The sequence below is a fragment of the Sceloporus occidentalis genome, unplaced genomic scaffold (assembly GCF_023333645.1).
Source record: "Sceloporus occidentalis isolate IW3139 unplaced genomic scaffold, rSceOcc1.0.p SCAF_94, whole genome shotgun sequence".
Classification (NCBI taxonomy): domain Eukaryota; kingdom Metazoa; phylum Chordata; class Lepidosauria; order Squamata; family Phrynosomatidae; genus Sceloporus; species Sceloporus occidentalis.
Genome location: NW_028317074.1, coordinates 108,467 through 121,120, shown reverse-complemented (window position 1 = coordinate 121,120; position 12,654 = coordinate 108,467). Strand labels below are relative to the sequence as shown.

The 12,654-nt window shown below is 41.6% G+C and overlaps 1 protein-coding gene across 1 annotated transcript; it reads right to left on the bottom strand.

Annotated features, from left to right (window-relative positions):
- Positions 1–828: 828 nt before the first annotated feature.
- LOC149284343 (casein kinase I-like) lies at positions 829–12,175 on the bottom strand. Its single transcript, XM_089496850.1, has 9 exons — positions 12,100–12,175; positions 4,395–4,505; positions 4,008–4,156; positions 3,064–3,292; positions 2,266–2,436; positions 1,679–1,827; positions 1,371–1,563; positions 1,064–1,203; positions 829–861 (listed from the first exon to the last, which is right to left on the bottom strand). Exons 1-9 carry the CDS (start codon positions 12,173–12,175, stop codon positions 829–831), a joined length of 1,251 nt encoding a protein of 416 aa, XP_089352976.1.
- Between the last annotated feature and the right edge of the window lie 479 nt (positions 12,176–12,654).

Here is a 12,654-nt window from a genome sequence, read left to right as displayed (position 1 = left end):
CTTCAGGCCGGAAGAAAAGAGTAGCTAGAGCTAGAATCTTACACATGAAGCTGGAGTTTTTTTTCCCTGTTGGGGGGGCAGGGGAGGTAAGCTAAAAAATAAAAGGAAAATATATACAGTATATATCTATATGTAGTGTTCAGTTTAGAGAAAGCAGGAAGAACATCCGCTGTCCTGGACTGCCAGTGTTATGGGGGGGGGAGAGCTCTGGTACACCTATATGCTCCTCCCGGACACATCAGTTCTTGAGCTCAGCGCCAGAACCAGCATCCTCAGCATGGCTCTCTTCATTGGCAGAAAAAATAAAATTTTGTATTTAAAAGAAAATGAAATACAGTGAAGACACTAAGGAAAGAAAAGAAAAAAAAAAGCGTTAGCCTCAATGTATAAAGTAACGATAAGTTGATACATTTTATGTGCATGTTGGGTTACGCTACCACAGAAAATCAATTGGGAGAGAAAAAAAAAGGGGGGGGGGCATGATTTCATATTTGGGATCAGGATTTCTATTTTCCCTCATGTAGTTCTGTCATCCCAAGATAACCCTTCTCTTGGGTAGAGTACATTTGATGCACAAACTGATCATGAAATAAAAAAGGTTTTGATCTAAGTGGTTATCTTGCCTGTGAATAGTCCCAAGAATAACTTATATACTCCAAGTAAGGTTGAGGGTATAGATGTGCGGTATAATCTTAACACTGCCGGTAAACAAACATCAAAGATCAGGCCCTATAAAATGTGCCTGTGTCACAGGCCAGTAGCAGCGCAGCCAATATCAATATGTAATGCCAAAGCTCACCTAAGCAAACATTGGTTGAGTGGCTGTCCTCATTTCCCAAGGTGGTCAAACGGTATACTGGCCTGTCAAGGAGAGAACAAAAATGACAGTATTAGAGAACAAAATAGCAAAACAGTGTATTTTTCAGGGGATCCCCCCAAATGAAGCAGAAATATTAAATACCTTCAGGGAGAGAAAGATCACACGCATCATGTAACAGAGGATTAAACTCATTTGATTACTTATTAGATGGATCTGTTTTAGTACACAAAGTGCGACAATCACCTGTGATGCTGAAATCCGTGACACTTCTTGTCGCCCTGTGAGATCAGAGGAAGAAACATTTGCAGGGGCTCCCCGGTGTAACCTCATGCTGACCTTGCGCTCCCTGTCCACCCGTGAGATAGCCCTTGGAGAGGTGTTACCTGAAACAGTATAAAGATCTCATTTGCAGTGTGTCATATTTATGACAATGGTAAAGAAGGAGAGCTCTGACAATTTGTGAACAATATTTGCTTTTGTGCACTTATCCTAGGATTGTACTCATCAGTCTAATATCTGTTTTTAATCTCTACTTCCTGCATCTACTTACCACTTTGCTGAATTCTAGAGGCAGGCGTGGAGGCTACTGGTTCTGCACCATTCCTCAGGCGGTTGGGGGCTGTTCCAGCAGGTGGTCCAGGGGGAAGTGCCCGAGTAGCAGAGCCTCTCAGCTGCCCCATTCTCTCTTCTCTGTCATGCTCTCGCCTCTCCCTGTCCAGATCCTCTGGGTTCCGAGCTGCACCCTAGAAAACAATTGGTAACCACATAAAATTTTTCCTAAATATTGTTTAATGCGTTATATTTTGCCCAGATTCTCTGAACATACATAACCCCCTTGAAGACTGGGATTGTACTTACAAATTTTAGCATGTTCCAGTCAAACACATAGTCGTAGGAGAAGCCTTGCCGATGGAAAAGGTTACGGAACAACTGTCTCAGGTATGAATAATCCGGCTTGTCATCAAACCGCAGGGAACGGCAGAAATTCAGATAAGTTGAGAATTCAGCTGCAAACAGATGAGCCACATTAGCGCAATTACATACAGAGGCAACGAGAAAAGACACCATGACAGCTAATGAGTTAAAATGTTTAACACTATGTTCCTCTACTGGTTGCTTAACTAGGAAAGTTTTATTGGAAAGTTGATGATGGCTACCACCATTAAAGCTACAGTAACATCTCCAAAAGGAAGACAATTCAATCTTTAATTGCTCATTTCAGAGCAAAACAAAAGCTCTAATGTGTACTGTGAACAAAGAGCGGCTTAACCCTGAAATATAGAACAGTCAATATGTTTGACAGTAGCTCACTTTCACAAATTTACTGCTTCTTTAAATTTGAAAGCAACAGTAGATTGCAGAGTTTTCCCCCTCATTACACAAATCCGACCCCTCAGATCTGCCCCTTTAAGTACACACCCGGGAAACCCTATACATGTTCTTACATGGGTAGCCTTTGCAGAGAACCTCAATGGGCGTAGACATTTTCTTCTCACTAATACGTTCATACTTCTGACGTTTGGTTGCAGCCTTCAAACCTTGCCATGGTAGTGACCCAAGGTTAAAGTACATCAGCACATATCCCAAGCTCTCCAAATCATCACGGCGACTTTGCTCTGTAATGAAAGTGAAGAATGCAGTTGTACTTTATGGGATGATGGAGTGCTGCTCAACAATGTCACAACATACAATGCACGGATTTCATTATACGAATATACAACTCTATTCTAGATTAGAGAACTAATCTGTGTTACATATTTTCACATTCATGTGTATCATTATAGCACTTCTACAAACCCAAAATGTGTTTCCTTTTAACATTATAGATGTAATACATGGGTAATTGAAAATATTCATGATTTGCTTTACTCTTGAGTTTATTCCCCTCTCCCTATCACAGTTAACCAACAAGATGTCTTGTGTGCGGGCAACCCGAATGCAGAGGGATCCTGAACAGCATGTCTCCATGTATTAACTCTAATATAAGCATACAATCTGAAGCATTGTTCTAAATTAAGAGAAACAGTCGTCAAAACCAATGGCAGCTTTCTGATCATTGCCTCCTAACACTGTACCTTAAATAGCACCCACCATTTTATTTGCATCCTCTTTAATCACCAGCATTGAGAACTAAACCACCAAAACAGTTATCTGGTCACAACATAAAAACATTGAAACAAAACCATATCTATGCTTATCTCACGGAAACAAAAACAGGATTTTATAGAAGGCAGACAACCTACCGATACCAAGATGGGTGTTGATAGATGCATATCTAGCAGTCCCAGTTAGGTTTTTGTTTTCTCTATATGGGATGTGCTGGTGCGTCCTAGCATCACGATACTTCTTGGCAAGCCCAAAATCAATAATGTAAACCAAGTTGCCCTTCTTGCCAAGTCCCATTAAGAAGTTGTCAGGTTTTACGTCCCGATGTATGAAGTTCTTGGAATGAATATACTCAATTCGGCTGATCTGTTACGAAGATGAGAGCAGATTACGATTTATGGGTATAAACTACACTTGAACATTACAACACTTTATGACAGATCTAACACGGTCACATTTCAATACCCGAAAGGACAAGCCTTTTAGGCAACAGGTGGGAAGGACCCTTTGTGTTTTGCATGGTTTGATTTATTGTATCACCATATATTTTTATTATATGAAGTCTAATTTTTTCACAGGAAATAGGTTGGGAGTTTGTGCATTATATCAGTAAAAGACAGTTAAGTGTATACAATTCACCACAAGAGTCGGTGTCAAAAAAAAATAGATCCGACTAAAATTCACAGGTAACTTCATATGGGGCATAACACCAAGTTGTAGAGCAAAATTTTGTGATAGTGTGGTGGTACGTTAACTACTTTGCCGACTGCTCTATCTCAATGTTTGGCATGAAAAGAAAAATGGCATCAATGGCACAATGCTGCAGCCCTTATGAGTCTTTCGGCACCTGTGGCCATAACCAGTACCAGACACTTAATACAATTGCAGATTTGCCTTGGCATTCTAACATCTCAATAATAAAAACAAATTAAGATGATCTGTATACTTCATTACCTGTGTTACGATATGACAAGGATCTTTCATATCCTGGGATCAAACATGGATTCAGGCTACACAAGTAAGGCAACTATTTCTATTATCTGCCAAAAGTGTCAGAAAGGAGCTTTTGGTTTACACTTACCATCTGATCTGCAAGGAGGAGTACAGTTTTCAGGCTGAACTTGCGAGAGCAGAAATTAAAGAGGTCCTCTAGGCTTGGGCCCAATAACTCCATTACCATCACGTTGTAGTCTCCCTCTGCACCACACCATTTGATGGAAGGGATCCCCACTGTCAGAGATATGTTTGTGCAAGAAGAAATCAAGACCTGGCATACAATGATTCACATTGCAACAAATTTGCTTCACCTGCCCCTGAACATGGCCACCTACAAAACTATGACATCCCTATGCAGGGCTCACCAACTTCTAGAAGCCATTGGATCTCGTTTTGGCTGGTGCCTAATTACATCAGTTATTTTATTCTAGGACAAAGTCTACTTTAGCTTCCAGTGTTTTATGGTTCTTACCTCCACCCTGCATCATTTTGTAGAATTTGCTCTCAATGTGCAATTGAGGGTGCTTTGTCTTCACACATTCCAGCTTAATAGCAACCTCCTCACCAGTAGCAATGTTTGCACCTGTGGAAATACAACACAAAACCAATGCTTTAGGGGAAATACAAGGAGGTGGTACAAGTTACAATACCTGTGTTTTTTTTCTGCATTGTGTTTATTTTTTTATATATACATACACACAAAAAAAATTGTAGATGGAGGAAACGGAGTGAGAGAAAAACAAATCTGCACAACCCCAGTGGCGTCTCCAGGTTTCATATTTAGGGGGGCACATGGGGGGCCAGGGACCAAAGTAGGGGGGCCAATTATAAAATGGTACATATACACTAATATATATATATACACACACACACACACACACACACACACACACGTTAGACGTGCATTTTTAACTACATAATATGCACTTATCTCTTTGAAGTAAAGACTGTGATTAAAATATGATTTCAAAATAACAGCTAAAGTGACAGTTATTTTTCATTCTTTAATATTAGCCCCTGCTGACAATATATATAAATATTAGACCCTGCTTCCGATATATATTAATATTAACCCCTGCTGCGGATATATATTAATATTAGCCCCTTCTGCGGATACATACTTATATTATACCCTGCTGCCGATATACATAGAAATTATACCCTGCTGCCAACATATATTAATATTAGCCCCTACTGCCGATATATAGTATTAGTCCCTGCAGCCAATATATATAAATATTAGCCCCTGCAGCCAATATTTATTGATAATAGGCCCTGCAGCCAATATATATTAATATTAGCCCCTGCTGCCGATATATATAAACATTAGTCCCAGCTTCCGATATATATTAATATTAGCCCCTGCAGCCAATATATATTAATATTAGACCCTGGTGCCAATATATTTGCCACACTGACTGCAGATCAGGGGAAGACAGTGAGTCAGTGCAGTGTTCCCTCCTTCTGACTGCACCGTGACATTGAGAGGTCCTCTCCCCTGTAATCATCCCAAGTCCCTTTGTCCCCTCATTCACTAAACCATACCGCTCTTTTACTTACACCCTGTAGTTCAGGTATAGATCAAATAAACAACACATGGAAACAGCACATGCAACTGAATGAGATTAAAAAAAAACAAACTTGTATTTGCAGGTATACATACATAATGTATGGAAACATAGCATTGCAGGTATAAACCAACAGAACACACAAACCCAGCATTGCAGGTATATATCAACTGGAAATCACATGTACACTCAGCACTGAAGGTATAGATCAAATAAACAACACATGGAAACAGCACTCCAGGTATTGATCAACTGAATAAGACATGCAAATCCTATATTTGCAGGTAAACATTAATAATGTATGGAAATATAGCCGATACAGATGAACAGAATGACACAAAACCCAGCTTTGCAGATACAAATCAATTGGAAATTACATATAAACTCTGCATTAAAGGTATAGATAAAACCCCCTAAATTACAGGCATAGATCACTGGTCACACACCCCAAAGCCAACCCTGGTGTCCACACTGCCCACATAGAACCTGACCAGCACCTAAGTTACACATTATGTCAACTTTGTCCCCTAACAGCTGAACGTACGGCGTTTTTGTCCCATAAAGACCTCTCCCTCCCAATCTATCCTATCTACCACATCTGCCTCTCTATCTACCACATCTGCCTCCCAATCTATCCTATGTACCCCCCTCTCCCTCCCAATCTATCCTATCTACCCCCCCTCCCAATCAATCCTAACTATCCCCTCTCCCTCCCAATGTATCCCATCCACCCCCATCTCCCTCCCAATCTACCCCCATCTCCCTCCCAATCTACCCATCTACCCCCCTCTCCCTCCCAATCTATCCTTATCTACCACTTCTCACTTCCTATCTACCTCTTCTGACTCTCTAACCCCCTCCTAACTTTCTAACCCCCCCTTTGAAGTTCACTTACCTTGGGCTTGTCCAGCGGTGAAATCGCGAGGTCTCTGTATCCCTGGTTCTGCCGGCTTCACTGCTGGGCGCCGGATATGACGACATATACCGGCGCTCGGCTTGAAATGCCGGCACTGCGAACCAGGAAGAGGCCTCGCGGTCGCGGAGAAGAGTGAGAGGCGCCGAACGGTTGCTGAGAACTTATTCCTCAGCAACCGCTCGGCGCCTCTCACTCTCTCCTCCGGGTCTATTAAAAAAAAAAAAAAAAAGACGCCGTTTCAATTGGGGGGGCACATCGGGGGGCACAGCATGATGTAGGGGGGGCCATGGCCCCCTCTGGCCCCCCCCTGCCGACGCCACAGCACAACCCAACAGAGCAATTGTGGCAATTTGTAATTTGAAAGGTTATTCAAGACAAATCTGCACTGCAATGAGGTTGAACACGTAATGGATAAGGAACCCGCACTCACTAGGACTAAAACTGTCCAACTGTTACACCTTCATTAAGAGCGCCACGGCTTTAGGTGCTGGTGACATCAAGTCACACTTACAATGACAAGTAGACATTCAGCTTCACTGAGACATTGTCATTTTTGTTTTAAACATAAAGGTACAAGCCTTCACTATATACATGTTAGCTGCACAGTGAAGTTGCTAGTGCAACGGTCTAAGCAGCTGCCACTTAACCCCCTGACAATTGTCACAGGAAAACTTCCCGTCGACAACAATTGATGTGTCTGGCGAGTTTAAACGGGTCTACGATCGCTTTCTTAATGTTTTTTCTGTAATGCCTCGATGCTGAGACATTCAGAAACACTAAAATGTGCAGCAGGTGCCCAGTCTGATCACTCCATGAAGCTCCAATGTGCGCCATATTAAAAGCACTCAGCAACAGCTAAAACGCACCCCTGGGCACACCGCTCTTTGGAAGGTGGGGGCGACCATTAACAAACAAGTTCTCAAGAGGGTCTCTCCTGAGAACCCTGAACTCCCTTGCAAGTTAAGCACAGGTACTGCAATCAATGGAGTCAATGAAGCCCAGAAAAATAAATATATATATATAAAAATAAGTGGTAACATGTAAAAATAATTCCCCACTGATGTCATCAACAAAAAAGTAAAAAAAAAATAAAAATCCTTGCATGGAGTTAATATTTGCATTTGAATTACCCCAATGTCTACTTTTCAAAACGTATATGATTTGATGGGGGTAGATTGACTGAGTAGGACATGGAGCAGTATGACCAAATTTGAGAGGGGGGGGGGGGAGCATCCATAGGTTAACAAAAACAGCCACTGTCACAAAGGATACAAAAATAATAAAAGCTCTAGCCTTAAGGAGTTAATGTATATACAGGAGAACTGAAATTCCATGGAATTCAATAGGAGCTCAACCTGCAAGTACCGGTATGTGCTATACACATACCAGGGCAGTGTATTTAGGCATGCTTTCTGCTTTAATATAGACATAAGCAGGAAAGGAAGGAGAAAATGACAGAAGTTTCATTTTTCAGCTTCTATAGAAACACATGCATGGGATTTATGAAGAATACGTCCCCAATATACAAAAATATACATATCGATGTCAGTAGCAGCCTGTTTCTCAGTGAAGCAGCACAACGCTTTTTGTAATCTGCAGGTAGATTACTACCAGTCGTTTCATCTAATTTAGCACTGAATCAGCCAATTTTGGATGACTTTAAGATTACTAATGTGGATCAGACACTAGAGCACAGAGAGTCCTTTCGCAACTCTCCTACTGCATCATCCATGACTCTAAGCCGGCATGCAGCGTAGTCCTGCTCTACAACATAACACAAAACAACCAGCAAATGGCATTTTTCTCTTAGGTGATGGTTTGTTTGAGAAACTGTTTCAACTGATCGTCACGACAGCCAATGACCTATTGTGTAATGTTAATCATTTATCCAGGCTATAATTACATATTCTGTGACCTAGAAGGTTACAGATGTACTCTAGCAGGGAGACCCTGATAAAAGGATATTTGCCTGGAGATTCAAATGACCTATTTACCTTCCCCACAGAGAAAGGCTAATTATCAGGGAGTCTCAATACTGCTTTGGACTCTAGATTACTACCTGGGAAGATCAAAAGGTAGAGGTGGGAGGGGGAGATTTAACCAGCTGAACAACAAAAGACCACCATCATGCCCACACCCAGAGTAAACCAAGACCCGTCACACAGAGAAAACGAGTTTCAAATTATCACTGCCACATGAACACTAACAGAGCCTAGCCCCTCCGTTCCCTTTTATTTCCATTACTGGAGCCCCAGGCAGTCACCAAGGATGACTAAAGAGTATGCCATTCCCAAAACTAATACCACATTATATGGGAACTGTATAGCATCCCAACTACAGTATAAGGTAACCGTTGTAACAGAGTTAAATTAACCCGATTAGAAAACTAACTATTATAGATACCTTGAAGGGACTTCAGTAAACGGGTATAAATTAGAATCTTTGCTTTTGTCTGGTTTCATCTAGTGAACTATATAGTATAGAGGAGGTTGAGGAACTGCAGCAGATCTACATACCTAATAGGAAGGAAATTGGCTCTGAACACAAATTGTTAAATGCTATAGTTCAGGAAGGATGGTTCTCAACATTTCAGGTTTTGCTATGCCATAGAAATTTTACCGAGAGGTGAATATACCATCATCTAGTGGGGCAGTGGGATCATATTAATGTAAATGAATAACCGGATGATATCTCCCCCTTCTGACAAGGCCATAAATAATGACACTTTGTAAACTCTACTAGAACAAAGTTTAATTACCCACTCTTGAAAACACCGGTCAAAAGCACCCCTTCCCATTCACTAGATGCACAAGTAGCAGTCCTCCTCCTACACTCATCGCTATCCGGAGACGGACAAACAAGACGTTGGGGCCGCACTGCACCCATGTAGCTTTTCACTGCCCCAACAGACCAGTTTTACAATGCGGCACTAGCATGGTTTTGGAAATCTGCCCTAAATCGGTGATAAACATTTTCAAATCAATCTTGGGCCCTCTAAAGTTCCCATACCCTTTCCCCATTTTCAGAGCACTGGTTGTACTACCAAACAGAAATCTTCAGTACACTTATTCTGTTCTCGCACATTGATTACACGCAGAAGCTTGGCTTGTATGCCCTTCATAGACCTTTCCCCCCCCCCCAATATAACTGGGAATAAAACTACCCTGTAATTGCCCAACAGAAGATGCATTTGACAATGCTACCTGTACACATTATCGGCTTGGACTTTGAAAGAACACAGGTCTATAACAATAATGGACCTTTATAAAACTATTTCACACATCTGGGATGGCCCTCGCACCTGGGGGGGGGGGGAAATCCCCATCAAGAATACCAGTCATCAAAATCATAAGGATTCTGTCCTTCTGCAAGGCAACCATTTACAAAAAAAACGGACCCAGCTCTCTTCCAGAGGCTTAGGCGGTAGGAAGAGCAGCTGGCAAGCCCCAGCAGGAGCCCCTCTCAATGCAGCTGTCTTTCCCTTTCTTTCTCAGCAGAAGACATCCTGCGTTATTCCAATGTGACATATATCCCCGGGCACGTCAGAGGCTACAGTATCCCTATTGCAAGCCTCAGGGAATACGGGGGATATCCTTCCTCTAGTCTGCCTATATGCATGACTGAACATTCCATATATATTAAAATGGAGCATAAGGCATGCTACCCATGAACCTCCAGAGGCAATTAATTCTGCATGATGCATACAGTTCAACATATTAACAACTTCATTGCGGGGTCTCCAACATAGTCATACTGTTGCAGCACCAGTAACCAAACGTCGGTATTTATATATCAAAATATAAAAAAGTGCAGAAGTGGTCACTTTTTACATTGTCTATGTTCAATTATACCCCCACTCTACAAAAGCATGAAGACTGGGAGGGATTGCAAGAGCAGTTTTCCAAAAGGAGCAGTGCCACCGACTGTGCCGTTCTGCTATGTACGACTAGATGGCTAAGCACCTGATTATGTCGGGTCTGAGCCGTCTTTACATTCTCTGCCCCTGTAAATCAGCCAATACTTTAAGTCTCGCGTCTGCACAAGAGTAATCCTATGGGACACAAATAACCACAGAATATCCCCTCCTGGGGAGGGAGTAGCATGGGAGCACCGTCTACAGACACAGGAAGCTTCCACAATCCACGAAAGTAAGGCAATTAGCAGATGGTCCCCCCCCCCCAGAACAACCTGAAATAGAAACACTAACCCTAGGATGTCTGCATCAGAAAAAAATATCCTCGTGAAGTACAGCAGTCTGTAAACCATGTCAACACCCTGCCCTTCTCGCACCTTGTCAGTATACACCGGCCATTGTGTATTCTCTTTACAAAATCAAAATACGCAGGAAATATGAAGACAAACACCGTTATGAATACGAGGTATAAATGTTTGCATAAAAACCTTGCGATGATCCATTCTGAAATTGCGTAAACTATCCAATGATACATAAAATGGACTACAGTGTTCCACAGCTTCAAAATAAAAGAACCACTCATTCCAAATTGTGTTATTCTGTCATTTACAATAGACTGACAAACCGTTAACTAGACGCTACTTGGATTAAAGAGCAGGTATTAATATACTTAAATTGACATTTTTCTGCACACATTTGTCATGAATCATCTCACCGACGTCTGGAAACAAATTCCAACCGTCTTAAAAGATGACGCTAGCAAACATTGCTTTATTTCTCTCAGATGTGCAAAACTACACATTTTGAGCGGTAAGCTGCAGTCTTGGATTTAGCCATTTTACATTTTAATGAATACACCTGGGACATTAAACTGTACCCTTTAAGTCCCAACCAGTGAGGCGGGGGCCGGATATGCGTTTTATTATGAAATACAGGCAGAAAATGGATAAGCACAAAGAGCAGCCGTTTGTTTACATAAACCATTAGCCCACTTTATAAAGTGACAGCAGATATCCATTAGTCACCTACTGTAACTGGGGGTTAGCTCCGTTAAAACCGTTTTAAAACAAAGTTTATTGCCAACATTCTCATCATTGTTCTACATTCCTTTTTTCAAAGAGAAACTTGGGATGCCTGTCCAATTCAGTTATATTTTGTCCTCTCCAGTACAAATAAAGCCTATCGGAGTCCGTTATGTCTCACATTTCTCCTCCCAATGTACTTAAGTAAGCTGCCATCCCATGCACTATTTTGCATCAGCGCAACTGCGATATTTGTCAGCCCAGTTACGAACCGGAGTTCTGATCAGAGGACATTTAAAAAACAAAAGCGTGTGTAAATTATATATATATATATATAAAACACATTTGTATACGTCCTAGAGAAAACAGTCTTTTTAGTTGAAATCTACACATCTTATTAGGCTTCAACTAGACTATTTTATTAGATTTGGATGGGAGAATCTAATATTTTTTCTATGGTGGTCACAATTGAAAAACAATGCCCCATTGTTTGTGTTCAACAGAACCATTATACCATTGAGGTGTGAACAGTTAACATTTACCTGGGACGAAACACATTCAATAACTGGTTTAACTAGTCAACACGGGTGGAATTGTGCCGCAGATGTGTTTGTGTGTGTGTGCGTGCGCAATTTGTTGATGAAACGTTGGGACTGACTACAGTCACCCACAATTTGGGCGAAATCTGAACCCTTTCAAACAGTGATCCACGTGCCCTCTTGACAGTACCAGTGACGCACAGGCCTCATCACACTTACCTAAATAGATGTCCCCAAAAGAACCGCTGCCAATCTTCCTGCCCAGCCTGTACTTGTTTCCCACTCTGAGCTCCATTGTTTTACCTGTAATGATGACAAGACAAAGAAGATTAGAAGCAGTAGGTGTTTATGTGAGAAGTACCGCAATCCATAGCTTCCTGGGGGAAGGAAACCTGGAAAAACAAAGCATGTTTGGGAATTACAGTAGCTACAAGTAATGGATAATCCAAAGAGCTCTAATTTTGGACATAGACTGCATTCGCTCCTACCAGGGTCACCAGAGAAACCTATAATACACCATAAAGTAAAGAGAAAGATGCAGAGGGTAGGGATCTGACAGCTGTGCTGGGGCTGTGTTAAGCAGTGCAGACTTCTTAGCGTGTGCCCAGGAATGCACTCCATGATCTCAGCAGTGGAACATTTTGTACAGAATAGAGGACCATGGCTGTCTGACAACTGCTTACTTGCCTACTGAAATTTAAAGGGAAACAGTCGCCCTTTGCAGCAAGTTATCTCCCATCACACCTTAACCATGCAAAAGACTGTCTGAATAAA